Here is a 23,076-nt window from a genome sequence, read left to right on the forward strand (position 1 = left end):
TGTCCGGTATGAGGACCTGAGCGCGGTTTTTCGCTATTTTGCGTCCGGTTCATTCTCGGTTTGCTTTGTAGTGTCCCGCTGTGTTCCTAAGGAACATCCACCCACTCATTTGGGTCGTGGACATCACGGTGATTGCTTTGCGTGCTTGGCGGTGATTTTGGGACAACGGCTCAATATGTCGAAAGAAATTTAAGGCTCCCATTTATCCTCCTCTGGTCGCCGTTTTCGGTCCTTCATCTTCCTGTTTCTAAGTTTCTTCATGTGCAAAAACTGATGGTCAGCGCGGCACCACGTTACACGACACAGCTCATCTTCCCTTCACGGACAGCGATGAACCGCCTCCGCAGAGTCGAGGGATGAGAAGGTGCGGCTCATCTACCCTGACCACAAGACGTTGATCATCGCTAGGGCATCGCCAGCGCTGCCTTCTATCCTAAGTGACTGGAATCCATTGATCAGGTTATGCATTATCAATTTATCATTCACCTCGAGTAGTTTGCAGGTTATGTATATCCATCATCTCGATCCCTGTTGTTGCGATGGCGTCCGCTGACAGGTCAAGGACGTGGTCCACGTACTGGGTGATATCCAGCCACCCCGATCCTTTCCTGCGATCTCGATCAGGTCCTCATCCTCCTGCACCTTCTCAGCCGCCGTCTCCCCAGGAGGAGGCAGGAGATCGCCGCGTGGGAAAGGAGATAGCAGCAGATAAGGCTCTGTTCGTGTAGGCGTGTGGGGGAGGTCAAGGCTTGGCAGGTGAAAGAATTGCCGCAATAACGAGACTGCCTCCAGATGATAATGAGTGCAACGAGGTAGGCGAAGGCTCTACTATATATATGTGAAACTGAATGTAAGATTATTTTCAGGTTTCATGGAGACTGCATGTTTTCTATCTGCTTTTGAATTAATATAAGCAATCCACCTGATAGCATTTGTCAAACATTTGTTTTGAACATGTGTTCATAGTAAGTTGATTTGATTACGTTGTTGCAGATTATGGTTCTGGAATTGGGAGCATATTACATTCTAGAGTTAACTCAATTACATCTGGACTTTTCAAATTTCAATAATCAGAGATAACTGCTCTTCTGTTGCAAAAGAAATGGTTGGACACCATTGCTTCAAAGTTTAAAGATAGTGTTGCTTAAGGAGCATTTCATTACAGTCAAAGATAGTGCTACTTAAGGAATGAACATGGCATTACTGATTCAGGATTGACATTGCTAAGCATTTGACCAGGTTGCATATGTTACATTTTTTTTTGGCTAAATTGCATGATATACATGCTTTGCCCTACTGTAGGTTAAAAGGCTTTGCATGCAATGGATAAAGATCTCTCAGACATAATTAGTGGATAAATCCTAGCTATCTATTTTAAGTGGGACTTTGCAAGATAGCTTAGCTCTTATCAGAGTCAGATTGCTAGCGATTTCCTAGCAGTAAAAAAACTAGCTCCTCTTATCGAGTTATCAAACATGTACACTGCCTATCAATTAAAGGCCCATAAGATTGTTTTTCAATAGTCTCATAATAATAGATCTGGCTGATTAATATGTTTCTAAATTCGATCCATATCTTTGTTCCTTGGTTCTCTGTAATACGTTCAGCTGTAAGTCCACTATCTCTGCTTGGTAGGCATGTGTTATGGCTTCTTTGTCATACGTTTGCACCTGCACTGAATTCCTGAATAAACTTCATCTGGATCCATCCATTGAAGCTAATAAGCATATCATGTAATTGCAGATTCATAGGATAAGCAGTATACCGGCCTGGGGCTCAGGAGCCCAATTTTCCTTGAAATCCACCTCAACTGAAAAGGTATTTTTTTTATTTGCACGCACTATTGATTTCCATGTGCTGATTTGTCCACCTCTTTTAATTTAGTGCAGTTTAATAATAGTGGGATAGCTTTTTACACGTAGTGTTGATGGACACGCCAAAGCCAACCGGTGATCGGGTGCTTTTAGGGGACCTTACAAATACAACACATGGAGGTATATAAACTTTTACAACATCTCTACATATTCTATGTTCATATGTTTGCAACTCCTCACCTTAATTTATTGAAGGCAATCATACCCGACTGGGTTGCTGCCACTGAATGGGGATCCTAATGAGCAGAAGAGGCAGAGGGAGAGAGAACGGTATGCAACAATGTCGGATAAAAAGAGAAGTGAAAGAAACAAGAAACACCGTGAGAGGTATAAGATGAATAACTAAGGTCTTATTGATCTTGATAACAATATGATTGCCCATTCAACAAGTAAGATGGTATTGCTGAGTGTCACTTTAATTGCCATACATGTTATAATTAATAACAATTTATACTATATTTAAACTTGCAGATGGTAATACAACAAATCAAACAGATGAAAATAGTGGCTGGCTCCATATGCACTCAACCTACAGTAATGACGCCGAACAATTATCAGGTTACTTATTCTGCTAATAAAAGTATTTATTGGTGCGGCGACTGCAATTATCGTGGTGACATAGCATGCTTATTGCATGGTTCAATTTGTATTGTATGGATTAATAACAATTTACTATGTTTAAACTTGTAGATGGGAATATAACAAATGAAATGGACGAAAATAGTGACCGGCTCCATAGGCACTCAACCTACAGTAATAGCTTGCAACAATTATCATGTTACTTGGTCTGCTAATAAAAATATTTATTGGTGCGGCGACTGTAGGTGACATAGTTTGCTGTTTGTATGGTTCAATTTATATTGTATGGTTATATTTGTAGACGGTCCGGTACCTTTAAGCAGCATTAGTGGCACCGGTGACGTGGATGACATTGACATCGAGGAAGATATCAGTATTGTTCATGAAACAGGTACACTTTTGTATCCATTGCCTGAGATTCTGGTGAATCGTGCCTGTGTTTGTTTATTACAATTGTGCTTAGACACCATCCTAGCGTGCATTGATTAAAGTGTTATTTCATGATATAAAGGTTTTCATCCCTCCATGATTTTGTTTAGTGTCAAGAACCTACAAGAGTTGTTAATGAACGACCGAGACATATCCGAGAACTGTTTCAACTTATGTGTCCGCTTTCAGGCAGCTCGAGAGTACAGAACACTTAAACAATACAATAGTATTACGAAGCATCACATGGACCTAAGCTTTTGTGCAAGCACATTTTTATAATTATTATCGTATTATATTATATTGTCTTTTTTTATTCTTCTAATTATATAAAATAGGCCAAGTTATACTAATCCTGACTCTCGATATTCTTCTCTTCTAGACAATGTGTGCTTTAACAAAAAGCCTAGAATACCGTAAAAAATACAGTGCAAAAGAAATGGCCGCTACGATTGGTGTATGTGAGAATATAGAATACAACTTACCACAGTGCAGATACGTAAGTCGCTTGCTCCTGCTTTTATTACTTTTTTCCTATTTATTATTCTAATCATTACCATGTTTGCAGTTTCTTCTGCCATGGCTCCGCATTGAAAAATATATGCTTTATGTTTTCGACCAGAAAAAAAAGACGCTTATCATGATTGCTAAAGACACACCAACGCTGATATATGCCAGTTAAACTCTTAGATTTAACATGCAGTACATGGACGCAGTGAATGCACATATTCCTGGATAGAATGAGGATATCTTCAAATGGAAATTCACCCGTGAAAAAAACATTGCAGATGACATAGATGTGTAACTAACTTAGAGTCACCGTCGCTTGCAATAATAATGCCTATAATTTAACTATTTTTATATATTTCTGATGGTGAATTTTGCCACAGATACTCAAGTGGATACCTTATTCTACATTATATGTCTTCGTGGAATAGACCTAAAGCCATACATATTTATACGGTGAGTATAACATACTTTGTGTTTAAGGTTTTGTGTGAGATTTTTGAAGACACGCAGTATTACCCATGTGACATGCACTAATATTTACATATATATACTCGAACCTATGTACATGATGGTATGGAGATGCGACAGAACTTATTCGTGGATTTATTGGCGCACGAAAGAAATAGATATCGGAGATATCTTCCTGCCGATATAAAACATTATCTTAGCCGCATCACTGAAAGATATATACAGTAGAGTTTGTAAGCCTGCGACGTCGTGCTCTCCGTGATTGTGTTAATTTCACGAACTTTGCTTTTTGGATTAAATGACACTTTAATGTCGATATTTAATTTTATAGTATTGTTATTTTATCGTGCGATCCGTGTGTTTTTAGTATAAAAATTTAGTTGTCCCGTAGCAACGTACGGATACAAACCTAGTATAATATAAATCATGAAGTGTCGCTGTGTCACAATGTGACGATGATAGCGTTACACTCGTCGAATGCTCCTCTTAACCGGCTGACTTAAATATGCCGCTATCGATTAGGTTAGGTTTCCAGATGGCGCTGATGATGTTTGTTGGAGCTTCGTTTACGCCGTATAGAATTATTCCTTCCGTCTCAAAATGAGTGCATATCTCATATTTCGAGAAGTCCAGCAATATCAAGTTTAATTAAATTTATAGAAAATAATATTAATATTAATTACTATGAAAACATATAATGTGATTAAGCTAGTGATGATTATTTGGTATTATAAAGGTTAGTATTTTTTTATTTAAATCCGGTAAAAAACTTAAATTTGTTTGACTCTTTAAGGTATGAGATGTATATTTATTTTGGGACGGGGTGGCTGGACTAACGCTACACGGGCGCACGGTCGCGCGATCATCTGCCGCGATGTGCTCGTACGTGTCCTTTGAAGAAAGGGCCGCAAAATTACAAGTTTCAGCGGGACATGGACGTGGTATTGCAATTTAAATCTAAGCAACCTTAATTTAATTAATTTGGGTCGGAAATGACGAGTTCCCATCATATATGTTCAGCAAACCAACAAACGAATAATACTAGCAGTAGGCCATATCTCCAAACCAACAACAGCCTAGCTAGAAGCATACTACTCGTAAGAAATGGCGAGAGGAAAAAGAAGACAACACGGCAGTAGAGTCGTGCCATGGGGATGCGGTCCATGCCTCAAAACATCCAGGAAGCAAAAAATGGAACTCGTAAGAACGCCGTCGTTTTGGCGTGATGATTGGGGGTGTGCCGTGTGCGTGCGTCAGGCGACGCTCACCGGAGTAGACGCCGGAAGCTCAGCGGCCTCCTCCGTCGTCGGCGTTTCTTTCTCCTTGCCGTGATCAGCGTCTTCCTTGGCAACCTCCTCCTCCTTTTCCTTTGGTTCAGCATGCTCGTTTTCTTCGACTGTCGTGGTCGTAGCTTCCTGCCACACGGAGGCAGTGAGACAAGGTCCGCCGATATTTTCATGACAATATTTTGTTTCTTTGAAATGTAATTTGTTACTTTATTAGTCCTATACGATAAAACTATTTTTTGAGTATGAAATTTGTCATGGAATATAATTATATTCGGTTGCAAGCATGATTGAATATGTGAATGGATGAAAATATATCCATATGCGGACCAATAAATAAATAGCATGCACATTACTATACATACATAGATCACGCGCGCATGGCTGGACAAGCTTAATGAAGTCATATCAGACCATTTATCACTCTCCTTTATGTTTGGAAAACCTAAACGTAACAGTACACTGGGATGGAGGAAATGGTTCTTTCATATTAGAACAAGAATCCGAGTTTGTCTTAAATCAAGTTATGTTAAGTTTGACTAAGTTTATAGAAAAGAATAATAATATTTACGCCATCAAATTAGCATAATTTGTATAGTGTGAAATGTATTTTTAGATTTTACATCTTTAATCTTTAATGTGGTAGATATTATTACTCTTTTTAAAATTCAGTCAAAATTAGTATAGTTTAACTCAAACTTGGATCACTTATATTTCAAGATGGAGGGAGGATATCTACTCTCTTGGTTCAAAATTATAAGTCACTTTGACTTTTTTAGTATATCCACTTTGCTACGTATCTAAATATAATAATATATCTAGATATATAATAAAATCGATGTAGAAAAAAGTCAAAGTGACTTATAATTTGGAACATAGGGAGTACATTAAAAGTATTAAAGCGAGCCATGGGCACGCGGATGGAGCCTAGAAATTTCGAGATTAATCTAAAAAATAATATGCATCATAGGATTTTATAATGATCTAAAGGTCTATATTGAACCAAAAGTTTTATATCAAATATAAAAAAATCTAAAAATATCGAAAGAGAAGTATTCTAAAACATAAATCATATGTATGAGAGAACTAGTGGAGGTTGTAGTTGCACTTGGTGTGGTCAGTGCAAGGTTTAAGTTTTTTTGTTGAACAAATGAACAAGCCGGTGACTGGCTGACCATGTCTGTTTGAATTCATCAAGCAAATTAACAAATTCAGCCTTACAAAAATAAATAGTGGTACATACCATCAAATCGTACATCTACAAGTTTACGATGAAATTATAATGCCAATAAAAATACCATAACAAATCTAGCCACACTATTTGCGCAAGCCACCATGCTAGTTGTTTTATATCATCAATCAAAAGGATAAAAAGTATTTAATGCAGTAATTAGCAACGAATCACGGCCCACGTACATGAGAACTAAGACCATCACAACACCTAAGGAAAAAGTCCACATTACCTTCCTCAACTTTTGCGAAAGTCCGTTTTTCTTCCCTGAACTCTAAAACCAGGTAAACCACACCCCTGAACTTTTAAAACCGTTCGTTTTACATCCCTGACCGGTTATAAGCATTTTTGTCCTTTTCTTTTTATTTATTTCGGCTAAATCTTTGAAAAATCATAGTAAATCATAGAAAAATCATAAAATGGAAAATCCAATTTTATTGGACTCTACATGAGTAGATCTACACAGTAAACATATAATATGATATGCTTTAGTATAAAGTTTTTCCTGTAGCTTTAGATCTATGCTTTTCTGTATTTAATTCATAGCTGCAGTTTCTATGGTCCAATTGTGGTGAAATTTTTATGGTGGTTTAATTATTGTATGCTAGAACTGTAGTAAAAATTTCATAAGCATACACCTAAATAAATCTGTAACTAAATTATACATGATTCAATGAGTATGAAATTTTTACTACAGTTCAAGCATACAATAATTAGCGCACCATAAAAATTTCACCACAATTGGACCATAGAAATTGCAGCTATGAATTAATTACAGAAATCATAGATCTAAAGGTACAACAAAAAATTTGTACTAAAGCATATCATATTATATATTCACTGTGTAGATCTACTCATGTGGAGTCAAACAAAATTAGATTTTCCATTTTATGATTTTTCTGTGATTTACTATGATTTTTCAAAGATTCAACCAAAATAAATAAAAAAGAAAAAAACAAAACCGTCTTTGAAAACCGCTTATAACCGGTCAGGGAGATAAAATGAACGGTTTTAAAAGTTCAGGGTGGTGGTTTACCCGGTTTTAGAGTTCAGAGAGAAAAAGCGGACTTTCGCAAAAGTTGAGGGAGGTAATTTTGACTTTTTCCCAGCACCTAACGACCTCCGTAAAATTGTATAAAACCATGGGCCAGTTTTTACAGAAAAGGCCGAAATGCAAGGGGCCCAAGTTGCGGAGGCAGAGACATCTGGTCCAAATAAAACCTACACTTTTTCCGTTCTTTTCATTTATTATACCCCCCGAATGCCTCTCAAACTGCAATTAAGGTCGGATTTAGATGCTGCAAACGAAGAACAAGCTATCAAGAGCACATGACTTTCACGGAACTTTTGGCCCATGTCATACATAAAGCAATCCAACTATCCCAATTGGGATGCTAGTTATCGATAAAAGACTTTGTTTGAGCTATCGATAAAGACGTGCGGGTCATTTTTGCGCACCTCACTTTGTGGCGCCACAACGGCCTGGCTCGTCCCTTCCGGCGCCGCGACCTCCTGGTCTTTGCGCTCCCCCTCCGCGGCCGCCCCCGCCGCCGTCTGCGGCTCGACGGGAGGAGGTGCGTCGTCTCCGTCGCTGGTCTTCGGCTTTGTCCCGCAGTTCCCCATCGCTTCTTACGCCCCTGCCTGCCTCTGCGATCGATGAGCTGAGCCGAAGACAAGGAACAAGCTAGGTGAGAAAGTTCGAAATGTTGCGGCGGAGGAGCTCAGAGTACTACGTGAAATAGACGAGAAGGCGACCCCGTAAAATAAGCGGCTGTGCTGTGGTGCTCCATCGATCGATAAACACGACATGGATAGCCGGTCAGTGCAGCTGGCGGAAGCTTTGGTATTAGCGATGAGTTTTTGGTTGCTTGTGTGATTGACAATTAATCGCAGCCAAATTGACATATGGCTGCTATTAAGATCACGACTCACCGGCGTTGTTTAGCATGCGTTGGTTTCAGGACAATGCTAGGACGAGATGGTCCCATCATCCTTTTCCATTATTAAAAAGATACCGAGGGCTCAGGCGCTCAGCGATCGGTAGCTTAGTTTAATTGTGCAACATGTCAAACTAAACTTTGGTGTTTTATGGGTTAGTTTAGCTGCAGTCCTTGGAAGATGGCCTATTAGGGTTATTCCTAGATGAAACTGCATGTTATTCAATGAAGATAATTTTCTTAGCAGCAAGCGCATTAAAAGGGTGCTAAAAGCAGCTCTGACGCAAAGTGGGGCTCTGGGGATAGGAAATGTCCTAATAGGAATATCAAGACAGCCTTAGAGCATCTCCAAGAGTTCCCTAAATATTTCTCCTAAAAAGTCTATGCTTACCAACTCATAAAAAGATTTTAGGAGAAAAAAAAAAAGTTCATCTCCAATAGTTTCTAATATTTAACTTCTAAAAAATCAAATGCAGGTCCTATTTGACTTTTTTTTCTTCGGTCTTCTTTTTTTCCACGCAAACCTCTTCGTCGCCGCACGTATCCACGCCGCCGCCGCCTGCTGCTGCTCTTCTTCCCTTCGCTCCTACTCTTCCGCTGCGGCACGCCGCCGCCGCCTCCCAGTCCCAGGTGTGCATTTTGATTTGATGGACTTGGATGAGGATTCTGGTTTCCAACAGTATGTTGCTGTGAAGCTTGATTGGCACGTTCTACTTGATCGATTTATGGCGCGGTGAACAAGTGTTACCACACGGCAACGGGCATGTATAGGCCCTGTATGTATGTGTTGGTACCGTCCGCAAAGGAGGCTGGCCGGCCGGCCACACTTTGTAGTATGTATGTATGTATTGTCGTATTTCATTCTGAGCTGCTAGGACTAGGAGCGGTAGCTAAGCCATGGGGCTCAACTACATGGGCGTCGCCGCCATCAACGTCGTGCCCGCGCTGCTGTCCATCCCCGTGATCGCCGCCGGCATCTGGCTGTCGACGCAGGCCGACAACGCCTGCGTCCAGATCCTCCAGTGGCCAGTGATTGCCCTCGGCGTGGCTGTCCTCGCGGTCGGCCTCGCGGGCTTCGTGGCCGCCTTCTGGCGCCTGCCGTGGCTCCTCCTCGCCGACCTCGTGACCATGTTTGTCGTCGTCGTGGCGCTGGCCTGCCTCGCCGTCTTCATCTTCGCGGTGACCATGGGCTCGTCGGGCCACCGGGTGCCGAGCCGGGAGTTCCTCGAGTACGACCTGGACGACTACTCGGCGTTTCGGAGCGTGGCTTCGTCCACGTAAAGTTATGCGGAAGGGGAAGGAATTTTCCAAGTCCTAAAAGATTAGGAGTAAATATTAAAAGTTGTTGGAGAAGTGTTTTTTTCCATCTTTCTAAAACACAAGGATTAGGAGGATGTTTAGGGAACTCTTGGAGATGCTCTTACTCTTGCTGAAACTAGTTGGAACCCAAGGTTAAAAATCTTGTCAGCTTTGCTGTGGTGTAGAGTCACCACTGTGGCACTGTTTTACTGTGATTGGTTATTTCATTGCTGACCAGAATGTCTGCATTTATGAAGATCAGCGCTAAGCGTTTTGGTGGTGACTTTGCATCAGTGGTCAGTGCCTCAGTGGCAAACTGTTTACGACAATGCTAACAATATTTACAAGAATTTGCACAAATAATATTTACGAGAATTCTTATTATGAATTTTTCTCAAACACAGCTAACGTTGATATTTACCAGAAATGAGTACTATGAATATAATTATTTACAAGAGTTTTGGACTATGGTTGAACACAAAAATTAATAAGAATGATCGACATTCCAAAGATCAGCATAAGTTACATCATATTTACGAGACTTCTGTTTACGGCAATACCAACATCATTTACAAGAATTTTCACTGATAATATTTACGACAAGACTCTCTTGTTCACGCATCGGCTCATCCTGCGCTTCTTCTGGTGGCGTTCGCCACTCCTGCGATTGCCGGACGACCCAGCGTCGGCCTCTACGCCTATTCCAGTTAGCATGCACTGTCCTTTGTTCATGGAGGACGCCACCAGAGATTTGGCGTTGGCGATGGTGTGGGCACAGCACCTAAAGCCCCGTGGCACTGACCGATGAGAGAGCGACCACAAGCAACTATCTTCTTAGATGAATAAGAACGACGGAGAGGTTCTGGCCCACGTCGATGGCCTCGCGACAGTGATTTTATTTGAACCCTGTGACGGTAGGAACTTGCTACCTCCAAAAGCATCCAGTACGTATCAAATCTTCATCTCGATCTACTCGAAACATAAAAGTCAGTAAATCACTTGGAAGATAAAACAAGTTGGGTATCATATCAAACACACCGTACCGTGAATTGGACCAGAAGTCATCTGCCAAAATATACATCCGCCAGCACGCTTGTTCTAACAGTGCGCATGTGCGGCCACCATCCGCCAGCACGCTTGTTCCAACCGTGCGCGTGTGCGGCCACGAGTCGCCATGACGATGAACCTGCCCAAACAGGCAAGCTGAATCGCGTGGAGTAGGCTAGATGGAGGGCGCGCACCTCTATCCATCGTCGGCAGAAGCAATGTGGGAGGGGCTCCGCCGGATGAAGTGGCCCTACTGCCGCCACCGCCGAGATGAGTTGATGCGCCACCGACGAGATGGTGGGGGCACCGCCGCCGCCTCTGGAGGTAGGAAGCCCGCCGCCGGATGCAGGGGCGATGCCGATTCACCGTTGAGGAAGGGGCTGTGGATCGGATGACGCCCAACGCCGGTCGGGGAAGGGGTGGCCGCGCGCAGATCGGATGTCGCGCCGTCGGACAGTGCGGACGGTCCTGCGGGGAGTCGTCGAGTCGAGGGCTCGGGGTCGACCAACGGAGTGATTTAGGAAGAACATGATTAAGGGGTGTGCGATCCAATTCCAATTAATATAAACGGCTAGATTTACGAGCCAGGCATCCAAGCTAAGCCACGCACTAGTAAAAAAAGGGCTTCGGCTGCCAACCCCTTTATTCATGGTTTAGTCCCGGTTGGTGATACCAACCGGGACTAAAAAGGTAGCCACGCCAGCGCCTGGGCTGGCCCCTTTATTTCCGGTTGGTGTTACCAACCGGGACTAAAGGGTCCTTTTTTTCCTGCTTATTTTAATTGATGATTCTTTTTTGTTTTAATTTGGTTTTCGAATACGCATTATTCGCTGCAAAGTAATATACGTATACGCGTGCGTACAGTAAAGTTTTCGCTCGATCAATGCACGCAAGCAACACAAGTAAAAGTAAACTAAAACATAATATTACATTTCATCGTCACATGTAAAGTTTGCATTAATTGTACATTTCATCATCACATGTTCTTTGGATTAATACGAAATTTGGCTTTCATCATCACATATTTGGGTCATAGTAAAACTCGCCGCCGGGAGTGAAGACCTGATCATTCAGAAATCCACCTATTGTCTCTTGGATTGCTTTGAGATGGTGTGTGTCCAGGGTTTTTTTCTTCAACCAACGAGTCTTCAATTTGAGATATGAGATAAAGAAAAAGTATATTAGTATATATATATATATATATCAAGAATAATGATAAATAAATTGTATCTATCACGAATATATATATATATATATATATATATATATATATATATATATATATATACACACACACACACACACACTTACCTTTTTTGCTCTAGACTAGTTCTTTTTTAGCACACTCTCATGAACTCGCAAACATAGTATCCATAGAGATTGGTCCCCTAGGGCCGCAGCAGAACCCACTTTACGAGAAAAAGATTCGTCATCATCCGAGCATAATGAAATTGAACTTAGGTAGGTATATAGTACTTACTTTGTATAGCACTACTTTCAGTGGCACTTTGCATTTCATGTGGTGTTCCTGACAGACCTTTTCCCAACAACTACCAAATAACATTAATTGATAAATATAATACACATTTCATACATATATACATTAATTGATATATATATATATACACACATTTCATACATATATAATTTCATACATATATACATTAATACATATTTCGTTAATATAATTCATAAATATAATAAATATAATAAATAAAATATATATATACCGCCGGTTTAGAATTAATGGAGTGTTGGCGACGGGCGGTGGTGGACAGCGGCGCTGGATCGAGGCACGGGGGCTCCTGGCCGGACGCGGCGTCGTCGGGGCTACTCCGGCGAGGTGTGGGTGGGCGTCGGGATGCCCTCCGGTGAGGAAGAAGGCGCGGCGTCGGGCCGGGGTGGCCCGGGAAAGCGAAATCGGCGGTGGCGTGGCGCGCGCGTGGCGTCGGGGGCAGCCAGGGGCTCCTCCTTGAGGGGCGCAGCGTCGGGGCTACTCCGGCGAGGTGGGCGGACGTCGGGGTGCCCTCTTGGGAGGAAGGCGGCATCGAGGGTGGCCGGGAAGGCGAAATCGGTGGTGGCGTGGCGCGCGCGCGGCGTCGGGGGCGGCCGGGGGCTCCTTGGTGAGGGGCGCGGCGTCGGGGCTACTCCGGCGAGGTGGGCGAGCCTCGGGGTGCCCTCTGGTGAGGAAGGCGGCGTCGGGGGTGGCCAGGGAGGCGAATCGACGGCGGCGGAGCTCTGGGGACGCGCTAAAGACGAAGACGATCAATGAGGAGGAAGAGAGAAGGAAGACTGCAGTATATAGGAGAGGGACCTTTAGTCCCGGCTCCATCCACCGCCCGGGACTAAAGCACCTTTAGTCCCGGCTCCTGCCACCAGCCGGGACTAAAGGGGGACCTTTAGTCCCGGTTGTTGGAAGGAGCTGGAACTAAAGGATTTTTTGGCGGGCCGCCAAATGCAGCCCACCTTTAGTCCCAACTGGTGGCAGGAGCCGGGAATAAAGGTGGGCTACATTTTCATTTCCCGCCAACTTTTAAGCAGATCAGTTTATTTTATATATATTTTGTATTTAAATATTTAAGTCTTATTATTTGGGCAGTAAATTCAATACTAGACATAAATTTTTTTAGAAAAAGTAATAAACTTTATTTTCATTTACTGCACAAAAAATGTGACCTAAACTATTGTGTTTTTTATTATAAATGTTGAACATAATGCAACTAATACTCACTATTTTCGTTAATGCAAAAATGTAGACTTCAATTGAAATTATTAAATTTATTGGTTTTCGACAGGAAATTAGTTTTCATGTAATTGTAACGTAAATCTTTAGGTTCTTCATTAATCATTGTATAATTAATTGATGAGTTCGGGCGAAAATTCAATTAAAGTTAAAAAAGTACCAAACCACCTCAGAAAAATCTCAAACTTGGTGGTGGCTACACACAGGGCATTTGTAGTCTTGAGAAAAAGTTTAAGACCAATCCGGCACTAGAAAGCAAATGGATAAGATCTTAGATTTTCCTGATAATTATTTTTATTATTACATTTTTCTTTGTGCCGCGTGAGACGAAATACGGCGAATTACATATTGAAAACAATATAATTTTGCATCGACCTCCACAAATATTTGTCTCCTAGGGCACAATAGACCATTTGGCAAAGTTTGGCACCATTCCGGATCATTTAGGGGGTGGACTCTGTTCAACGTATAATTAATCGGTGAAGTTGCGTGGAAATTCAATTAAAGTGAAAAAATTACCAAACTAATTCAGAAAAATCTCGAACTTGGTGGTGGCTTCACACTGGGCATTTGAAACCCTGATAAAAATTATGAGATCAATCAGGCACTAGAAAGCACATGGACCAGAAAATTCAAAGTATAGTTAACAAAAGAATATAATCAATTAAATGGTCTTTTCTCTTATTAAATAAATGTTTGGGTGCTTTCTTGTCGAGAAAGTGACTTAGTTCAGATGGCTAGCTAGTGCACTGCGGTTTGGACCTTGGCTATGAGGTTGTGGGTTCAATGCCAGGCTGCCCCATTTTTTTGTCCGGACGCCCCATTTTTTTTTGTCCACCGTGGTTTAAAGAAGGCGACACGTGGACGGCTCTGGTGCACCGGACACATCCGGTGCTCTAAAGAGGCGCGTCCAGTGCACGCGCAGTCTACCCAGTGAAAATAGGGCAACGGCTCTATTTGGAGGGGATGTCTATATATATTGGTTTGGCCGGCTTGGTGCCTTCTCTCTTGACTTTTTTACATTGCCAACATCCCATAGAGCTAAAGAGACTCCCTCCCACTCATCTCCTTGCTAGTGATTGCAAATCAAAGTGAGATTGAGTGATCCAAGTGCATTGCTTGAGTGATTGCATCTAGAAGCACTTGGTGATTGTGTTTCGCTATGAATTTCTCTTGTTACTCTTGGTGTTTGCCACACCTAGACGGCTTGGTGCAGTGAGGATCATTGAGCGGAGGGTGGTGTTTGTCTCCGGCTCCGATCGTGGTGATTGTGAGGGGTTCTTGAGCCTTCCCTGTGGGAGTTCACGAAAGGCATCTCTAGTGGATTGCTCGTAGCTTGTGGATCCCCATCTTGTGGTGGTTGTGCGGCACCCGATTGCGGGATTGGCGTGTGATGTCAATTAGCGCGTGAACCTCCAAGTGGGTGAATCGCTACAACAAGGACGTAGGTTGCCGACAAGCAAGTGAACCTTGGTAAAAATATTGTGTCATCTTCTCTCCAAGGTTTTCATTGTGCTTATTGATTCATCACTTGCCACAGCGGTATAACCATCTCTATCACTCTTCATATTTACATTGATAAATATCTTCTGTAGTGATAGTTTACTTTTCTAGTTGTATTTATCTATTGAAAGCTCTCTAATATTATTTGTTAGAATTAATCTTTGAGTGACTAGAAAAATATAGCACACTAGACTTGTGGTTAGGTGGCTTGCAACCCTCTTTGTAGTGCTAGCGCAAAACTCGTATTACGCCATTTAGTTGTCTAACCTCTTTGTTTAAGTGTTGTTGTAGAAAATTTTATTAGGCTATTCACCCTCCCTCTAGCCATTTAGGACCTTTCAAGTGGTATCGGAGCTAGTACACCGTTGATTCAAGGCTTATCAACCTACGGTGTTAAAATGGCTCAAATCAACAACACCAAAAGGCCACCCCAATTTGACGGCACAAATTATAGCTATTGGAAGGCAAAGATGACAACACACATAAAGTCAATCAATAGAAAGATATGGCAAGTTGTGGAGACCAAGTTTGAGGTTGCTAATCCGAAGGCTCCCACCACCGCCGAAGAAGAAAAGTTGCAAAACAATGATATTGCTCTTAGTGTTATTCATGATGCTATCAATCAAAGAGTGTTTGAGCAAATCAAGACTATGGAGATGTCTCATGATGCATGGATGAAGCTAGAAGAGTCATATGAGGGCACACAAGCGGTCAAGGGTGCCAAGGCTTATATTTTCAAGGAGAAGTTTGCAAGCTTCAAGATGAAAGAGAATGAAAATGTGCCGGAGATGTTTGATAGGCTCCAAGTGTTGGTAAATGATCTAAAGGAGCTTGGTGAGGAGGTGAAGGACAAAGACTTCTCTCATAAATTCTTGAGATGTCTCCCTTCAAGATTCAAAATGTTGGTCACTTTGCTAGTGAGGAGTGGTTTGGACACAATGACACCAAACCAAGTGCTTGGTGATGTGATGACCGATGACACATACCGGGATGAGGAGGAAGAGAAGAAGGATGAAAAAAGGAAGAGTGTGGCATTCAAAGCCACATCATCATCCAAGGGCAAGGCCAAGCTAGAAGAATCAAGTGATGGTGAATGCCCAAGTACTTGTGATGAAGATGATGATGAAGCAATGGCTCTATTTGTGAAGAAATTTGGTAAATTCATGATGAAGAAGGGCTATCCTGCTAGAAGAAAGAAGAGATCCTCGAAGAGCAAGGATGAACCAAGAAGGTGCTTCAAGTGCAATAGCAAGGATCATCTCATTGCAGATTGCCCACATAATAGTGACAATGATGATGATAAAAAGATCAAGAAGAAGGGCAAGAAAGAGAGCAAGATGACCTCCAAAAAGAAGAAGAAGGGAGGTTCATATGTAGTCACTTGGGATAGTGATGCATCCACAAGTGATGATGATAGTGATGATGAGAAGACTTCAAGCAAGAAGAAGGCTCTTGCAAGCATCGCTATCAACAACAAGCCTTCACTATTTGACACTCCATCTACATGTCTCATGGCTAAGGCCACTAAGGTACAATCCCATGATGAGAGTGACAATAATAGTGATAGTGATAGTGATAGTGATGATGAACCAACTAAAGATGAATTAATTGACATGCTTGAAGATGCCCATGAACATTTTGACATTAAGAGAAAGGAGTGCAAGGAATTGCACAAGAGCAACAAAACTTTTGAGCAATCTATTGAGGAGCTAAAGGCATCTCAGAGAGGCTAATGGAAGCCCATGAGAAGCTTCAAAAGGCTCACACCAAGCTTGAGGAAGATCACTCTTCTCTTATTGCCCAAAATGAGAAGGAACAAATTCAAACATGTGATAAAGGCTTAACTTGTGATATAATTGATGAATCACTTTATAAGCCTATTATTGTTCCTATCACTAACCCTTCTTGTAGCACATCCACTTCTACCTCATCTACTAGTGATGGTCTCACATGTGATTCCTCACTAATGGTTGAGAATGAAACCCTCAAGAAGGAGGTAAATGAGCTCACTCACACCTTAGGTAAAACCTATGGTGGTGAGGCCTGCTTGCTTAAGTGCTTAGGTAGCCAAAGGTTCTCTCTTAACAAAGAGGGATTGGGCTATACCCCCAAGAATGGCAAGACAGCTTTTGTCACTCACAAGACTAGTTTTGTGAAGGTCAATGATCGGTTTTGCACTAGATGCAAGCAAGTTGGGCATGTAGAGCAAGCATACAAGATCAAAAGAAACAATGCTAATGTATCCTCTATTTGTGAAGTGACTCAGGGGCTCGGTGCTGAAACAGTAAAAGCACCGGACGCTACTGTCGATGTTTGACCACCGATAGCCTGCCACGGGGGTATCCGGGGCAGTATGTTCGGGTTTCGGCGTATGCAAAGATGGTTAACGCAAGAGATAGTCGATTTATCCTGGTTCAGGCCCTCGATCACAGATCGAGTAATAACCCTACGTCCAGTCGGTGTTAGCTTTTGCGTTGGATTGATTATGAAGTGTTGTGTCATACAATTGTTCTCTTGAACTCACTATCTAAGGAGCCCTGCCCTCCTTTATATAGTCAGGAGGTCAGAGTCCTAGTCGGTTTACAGTGAGAATTCCTAGTAGGATTATGGAGTAACACTGCTATTAAGATTATAGGGGAAGAGTCCTAGTTAGACTAGGTCTTCTTCCTTCCTTGCGGGGTATCCCATGGGTCCCGCACTGACAAGCCCCCGAGCACTTCATGGTTGAGTTATGGAAGCCTCGTCTTGTTCCTTCAAGTCTTGTTGAGCAGGAACAAGCGTCATCCGAGTGCTTTCTTGATTGAGACCATGTAGCGCTTCGTGAGATCTTTGCGTGGTGTGTACCTTTTTGAAAAAAAGTACTCCCATATGGATGTAGCCCCCGAGCCTCTTGCTATTTGGCACAAGGAGCTTGAGGGTCTTTTCTTGTAACCTTCCTGATTCTTCATCGAAAGGCTCCCCGACTTCTTTATTGAAAAAGGGGCTCTGATTTAGCTGTGTTCGGGTTCTTTTTATCTTGTGGCCCTGACGCCGTCTGTCTTGAAGAAGCATTCTGAGTGGTGTGCGCTTTTTTGGAGAAAAAAGTGCACTCACTGAGTGTAGCCCCTGAGCCTCTTGCTATTTGGAACAAAATGTTGGAGGGTCTTGAATATGAGTTGTTTGATAGAACTGTATACCTCTCCTTTTGCAGCCCCCGAGCATATATTCGGGTTGTTTTGTTCAGGAAGAACTTAGAAGTAGGGTTTTGGCATATTCTCTGGTAGTCTGCTATTGTTAGATGTAGTTGTATGGTGGTGGTTGAGTGTGAATGCCTTTTGTTCATGGGTTGTACTGTGTCGGTATATTCTTCCGAATATGCCCGTCTTTGAGTATTGTTCCCTCTCGCCTAAGTCTTCCATTATTGAGTCATGTCTTTTCACTGTGTCCTTTGTTAGGCTTATTTTGTTGGTACTCCTAGTCCATGTGCACCGCTCCTTTGATCTATAAATACCCTCTCAGAGTGCTTGCTTTCATCCATTGAATATTCTGTTAAAACCTTTGTGATCATTAACATGGTAGTTTGTGAAGCAAAGCAGCCCCCGGGCGTGTTTCGTAGTTCCTGTGTGTCTTGTCGTAGTTGGAGGAAGTCTTGTGATAGGGATTAGAGGTAGGCTAATCCCGCGGCAGCAATGTACCAGGATGTACGTGGTGGTAGTTGGAGGAAGTCTTGTGATGTGGACTTCGTTCCTTCATCTGGCAGTTCTGGGTTGATCCTCGTCGCCTGTCTTGAGACTGTTCGATGCAGATCAACACCATATCTAGCATCACATCGGTCTTGGGTAGACAGACGTCTGCCGGCCTTCTCTGCTCCATGTTGTCCTACCGTGCTGCTGATTTCCGCCTTGGATGCACTGTGTCCATTCTTTGAAGAAAATAGTGTAGCCGATGGCGGTTTGTCCTTCCGAGTAGCAATTTAGGACACGTAGTCTTTCTAGAGCCCAGCCGTGTTCGTGTTCTTCTTTGCTACTTTGCTTTTCATGGTACCGAGTACGTTGGGTCTTGTAAGATTTGTAATCTTCTATTTTTGAAGTCGCTTGTAATGGAAAGAATCTTGTCTTCTAAGTTCTTATTTACTTTTCTGCTGTAGTTCCGGTTGTTCATGATATTCCTGAGTTCTTTCCCTAAGAACCGAGTTCTTATGTTCCTTATGAAGTTGCCCTTCTTTTCTTCTTTGTTGACGGGTTGTTCTTGTAGTTATCTGATAACTCCACAGTAGTGCTAGATGGATAAGTCTGAAATCTGCCCGTTGAATTGTACCATTGTGTGGATTTGTGCCCTTCGTCATTTTAGCTGTGTTAGTAAATGGACCGTTGCGTTCTCACATGGTGCTTTAACGGGCCGGGTGGGCCATTTTTAACGCTGTAAAATCTATTTAAAGACCCTTCATCTTCTTCTTCTTTACTGCCTTTCTCTTGCCTTCAAAACCCTAGCTCTCAGTCATCCGCCGTCGCCATTTCTGTCGCCATCTTTAGCGCCGCTGTCTAGGCTTTCTTTTCCCCTAATTGCTTTTTGTCTCCGTTAGTACATGGGTAAGAAGAAAGCCACAAGTAAGTCCCAGTCTTCTTTCGTGGACGAGGAGTCATCACTCTCCGTGATCGAGAATTAGGAGTTTGTTGCCATGAGGGCCGCCCAGAAGTCTTGGCCGACTCCGACAACCACCGAAGAGCAACTCCGCGAGCTTGTCAGCGATAGCTTGATCCAGAGCAAGGCTTTTACTGAATGGAGAGTTCCAGGTGAGCATCGGGTCCCTGCTCCAGGTCCTGGTGAGATTGTTCTTTTTGTCTCTTTCATTCGCACTGGACTTTGCCTTCCCGCCTCTGCCTTTCTTCATCAATTTCTCAACTATTTTGGGATTTGCTTGAACCATCTTGCTCCTAATGCAGTTCTTCACCTTTATATCTTTGTTCATCTTTGCGAAGCTTTCCTTGGAATTCCCCCTTCTCTTTCTCTATTTCGTTACTTCTTTCGCCTGAAACCCCAACCCCACCGTGAAGAAACCAGTGTTCTTGGTGGTTGTGGGATTCAATTTCGCTAGGGTCTTAAGAGCAAGTTCTTTGACTATGACCTGGTCGATTCTGTAAGAGATTGGCGTGCCGACTGGTTTTATGCCACCAATCTGATCCCTTCCCTTGCTATCCACTCTGGATCTAGTCCCGTGATTAATGACCAATGGGATAAGAACCCTGTGTCGCCCGCTAAGGTTCAGGCAATCCAGTCATTCCTTGATAGGATTAGTATGCTGAAACAGTAGGGTTTAACTAGTTTTGGTATTGTCTCGAGTTTTCTTCATCGCCGAGTTCAGCCTTTGAAGGAGCGAGAGCACCTTGGCTTCAAGTACTCTGGGGCTGAGGATCCTTCACGCATGGTCCCAGCTCTTGAGCTGACCGATGAGGAGGTACTCGAGCATCTCCAGATGATGCTGAAAGGAGCAAGCATTGTCTCGCTTACTGTCTTCGAGTTCTCTGCCAACAACCCACCTCCAGTCGTAAGTTGTTTTTCTCTTTGTTTGGGTACTTTATGTATTCTTGCTGTATCCATTTTTGTTTAACTTTTCCCTTTCTTGTTGTTCTATTCTTTTTCATAGGAGTTTGGGTGCAACTTTGTTGACCCAATCCCTCTTGATGTTCTCCCTGCCGTGGCAAAAACTAGGGAGAAACTTGCTGGAGCCTCCGCAACCAGTAAGTTCCCAATCTCCACAGCGCTTCCTGGAGTTTCTTCTGGATTTGTTGATGTATATGAAGAATATGTTCCTCGTCTAGTCCCCCATGGTCCTCGTAGTGTCTCAAAGAGGGGGCAAATGGATGGGTCTTCATCTAGCCTGCCTGCTTCCAAGAAGTCTCGCAAGCCAAATACTCTTCTAGGTACTCCAGTTGTAGCTAGTATGCTCTTAGGTGAGCATATTTTATACTCTCTGTCCCTTTGTTTTCTTGTTTTTATCTTGAACCGAGTACTTTTATTCTTTTTTCAGTGGGTGCTCTGGTGGCCTTGGTTGAGACTGAGGGGAAGAGGATGATGAAGTACCCCTCATCATGCGGTGGTGAGTAGTTTTCATATTCCCCTTCCATTAAATTTCTCCTCTTTGTCTTGACTTTTAGTCTTGATCTTTTTGAAGTACCCGGATGTCGGGTATGGGTTCTTCTGAGGCTCCCATGCTGGCTTCTTTCGAAGCTCCGGTGTTGAGTTCTTTGGTAGCTTTGGTACTGAGTTCTTCCACAGCTCTGGTGCAGAGTTCTTCCGTGGCTCCAGCCCTGGCTTCTTTCGGGGCTCCAGTATCGGCTATACCGCTCCTGTCGCCAAGTGGCGGGGATGTTTTTGCCACCGTGGTCCCCCCTATGAGGTCTTCTTTTGGTTTTGTGAGGAAGAAGGTGGCTGGGTGAGTAGATTCTGGCTTCATCTTTTTGCTTCTGTTCTCCTTTTTTTGGTTCTCATCGGTGATTTCTTTTATCAATTTTTAGTCCTTCGTCTTCTCTCGCTTCTTCGTCGACTTCTTATCAGCCCTTTGTCATGCCACCGAGTATCGAGCCTCAAGACTCATAGCGTACTGTTGGTGAAGTGGCTGCAGGGGTTACGAAGCTTTCTGGCGATGGTGCCGCTGCAGACTTGGCTGCTCCGGAGGTGACCGTGGCCATTGCATCGGGTCCTTTTGAGGGTTTGGCCTTGGCTTCCTAGGAGGTTGCTCTGGTCATTCTTTCTTTGCCTCGGCCGGCCTCTCCCTCTCCTTCTCTTGCCTCTGGCGGTCCTCCTTTTGCTAATGATGTGGTGCAGCAGTTCGATGCCACTCATCGGCTATCGGAATTAACTGCTGCCTAGGGAAACTTGTCGTCCCTTGCGACTTCTTTTGGAGAAAAGCTCTAGGTAAGCTTTTTCATCGTTCCTTCTTTGGATGTTCGTTTTCCTTTGGTCCTTATTCTTTGTTTTTCTTTGTATCTTTTTGCTCAGTCCTTCTCTCATGATCATACCGGCTTCTTTTTCTTGTCTGAAAACGAGAAAAAGTTGTCTTCAGAAGTGAGCACCTTGAAAGCTTATCTTGATCTCCTCTGGGCCGAGATGGAGGCTGAGCATCAAACGCATCAGGATGAAGAAAAGTCTCTACGTGCCTGGGCTATTGAAATCGAGAAGCAGAGGGATGCTGCTCTTCAGGAGGCTCAAAAGAACTCAGAGGCCGTGAAGGACTTGGAGGCCATGAAGGAGTGCAACGGTATTGAGTGTTATTTTTGTTTCTTTTTGTATTCAAACTTTCCTTTCTGCTGACTTGTTGTCTGTTACTTCATCCAGCTCTCTGGGTTGAAAAGCAGAAACTCTCGGAGGGCATTGAAGAAATGAAGACTCTTGTTTGTACAAGTCATAATAAGGCTGAGGAGGTAATTACTCATGTTGAAGAGGAACTTGCGCTTGCTAAGTTGATTAGACATGGAGTTGATAGAGATCTTGTGCAGGCCCAGAAAACCATTGAAGACTTGTTTGGCAGGTTAGTGACGGCTACTGAAAACTGGAAGGCTTTGTGGAAATCCTTTCATTCAGTAGCCGACGTTCTTTGAACTCTAGCGGATGACGGGCAATCTTGGGCTCAGTTGATTCCCCGAATTCTAACTCGTTTCCAAGAGTTTGTGAAGAGGTGCGCTCAACTGTGTACCAAGAATGTTCTGGCCCAAGTCCGGGTTCTTGCTCCGTGGCTCCTTTGTCCAAGATAGCAGAGGAAGCTGATAGTCAAGAATACATCGATGCTGTCGAGAGGATGGAGCTTGAAGTTGAAGACTTAGCTAGTAGGATAGTAGATAATCCCAATATTGTTCTCCCTTCTCCTGATGATGAGGCTTGATGTATTTGACTTTTATGCCCATGCCTTGTAATATGACATTATACTTCTTTTTTGAATGAAGGTCTTTTTTGTTGATGTCTTCTTTGCCTGAATGCCCTGCCTATTCCTCAGATGATTTGTCGAGTACTTTTCTGTTCAAGTAAACAACTCGTTATATATAGATCTTTGTGTTGACGACCTATCTTGATCTATCGAGTGCTTGTCTGGCCTTCTCTTGTGCCCTGTAAACAACTCATTATATGTAGATCTTTGTGTTGACGACCTTTCTTGATCCATCGAGTTGTAAACAACTCATTATATGTAGATCTTTCCGTT

General features: G+C 42.9%; 4 protein-coding genes across 15 annotated transcripts; 3 read left to right on the forward strand and 1 right to left on the reverse strand.

Moving 5' to 3' along the window:
• The first annotated feature begins 365 nt into the window (after window positions 1-365).
• LOC136518867 (uncharacterized) lies at window positions 366-4,105 on the forward strand. 12 transcript variants are annotated; one of them, XM_066512545.1, is made up of 10 exons: window positions 366-459; window positions 557-812; window positions 1,744-1,818; window positions 1,923-1,994; window positions 2,070-2,201; window positions 2,346-2,432; window positions 2,565-2,627; window positions 2,755-2,844; window positions 3,770-3,842; window positions 3,978-4,105. In XM_066512545.1, the coding sequence occupies exons 5-10, from the start codon at window positions 2,102-2,104 to the stop codon at window positions 4,042-4,044; spliced, it is 480 nt and encodes a 159-aa protein (XP_066368642.1). In that variant the 5' UTR covers window positions 366-459; window positions 557-812; window positions 1,744-1,818; window positions 1,923-1,994; window positions 2,070-2,101; the 3' UTR covers window positions 4,045-4,105. The 12 variants fall into 12 exon arrangements, 8 of the variants coding, with proteins under 8 accessions (XP_066368642.1, XP_066368644.1, XP_066368643.1 ...); XR_010774635.1 differs by adding an exon at window positions 3,262-3,378 and having other exon boundaries at window positions 375-812; XR_010774634.1 differs by adding an exon at window positions 3,262-3,378 and having other exon boundaries at window positions 375-812; window positions 3,969-4,033.
• Window positions 4,106-5,110: 1,005 nt separating this feature from the next.
• On the reverse strand, window positions 5,111-7,997 carry LOC136518835 (uncharacterized). Its single transcript, XM_066512525.1, has 2 exons — window positions 7,833-7,997; window positions 5,111-5,272 (listed from the first exon to the last, which is right to left on the reverse strand). The coding sequence occupies exons 1-2, from the start codon at window positions 7,995-7,997 to the stop codon at window positions 5,111-5,113; spliced, it is 327 nt and encodes a 108-aa protein (XP_066368622.1).
• A 1,211-nt stretch (window positions 7,998-9,208) lies between these two features.
• Window positions 9,209-9,592, forward strand: LOC136515811 (protein TORNADO 2-like). Its single transcript, XM_066509302.1, has one exon. It carries the CDS (start codon window positions 9,209-9,211, stop codon window positions 9,590-9,592), a length of 384 nt encoding a protein of 127 aa, XP_066365399.1.
• Window positions 9,593-15,373: 5,781 nt separating this feature from the next.
• LOC136515812 (uncharacterized) lies at window positions 15,374-16,636 on the forward strand. The gene is made up of 2 exons (XM_066509303.1): window positions 15,374-15,745; window positions 15,962-16,636. The coding sequence occupies exons 1-2, from the start codon at window positions 15,374-15,376 to the stop codon at window positions 16,634-16,636; spliced, it is 1,047 nt and encodes a 348-aa protein (XP_066365400.1).
• Window positions 16,637-23,076: the final 6,440 nt, after the last annotated feature.

The sequence above is a fragment of the Miscanthus floridulus genome, chromosome 17 (assembly GCF_019320115.1).
Source record: "Miscanthus floridulus cultivar M001 chromosome 17, ASM1932011v1, whole genome shotgun sequence".
Classification (NCBI taxonomy): Eukaryota; Viridiplantae; Streptophyta; class Magnoliopsida; order Poales; family Poaceae; genus Miscanthus; species Miscanthus floridulus.

What these genes read in the sequence shown, in the direction of transcription:
- LOC136515812 (XM_066509303.1), top strand. Translation starts at nt 15,374, where the DNA reads ATGACAACACACATAAAGTCAATCAATAGAAAGATATGGCAAGTTGTG. An exon ending in TAAAGGAGCTTGGTGAGGAG is followed by an intron (nt 15,746 to 15,961) that starts GTGAAGGACAAA and finishes TCATCATCCAAG; the next exon opens with GGCAAGGCCAAGCTAGAAGA.
- LOC136518835 (XM_066512525.1), bottom strand. Translation starts at nt 7,997, where the DNA reads ATGGGGAACTGCGGGACAAAGCCGAAGACCAGCGACGGAGACGACGCA. An exon ending in TTGTGGCGCCACAAAGTGAG is followed by an intron (nt 5,273 to 7,832) that starts GTGCGCAAAAAT and finishes TCCGTGTGGCAG; the next exon opens with GAAGCTACGACCACGACAGT.
- LOC136515811 (XM_066509302.1), top strand. Translation starts at nt 9,209, where the DNA reads ATGGGGCTCAACTACATGGGCGTCGCCGCCATCAACGTCGTGCCCGCG.
- LOC136518867 (XM_066512545.1), top strand. Translation starts at nt 2,102, where the DNA reads ATGGGGATCCTAATGAGCAGAAGAGGCAGAGGGAGAGAGAACGGTATG. An exon ending in AACAAGAAACACCGTGAGAG is followed by an intron (nt 2,202 to 2,345) that starts GTATAAGATGAA and finishes TTAAACTTGCAG; the next exon opens with ATGGTAATACAACAAATCAA. An exon ending in CCATAGGCACTCAACCTACA is followed by an intron (nt 2,628 to 2,754) that starts GTAATAGCTTGC and finishes TTATATTTGTAG; the next exon opens with ACGGTCCGGTACCTTTAAGC.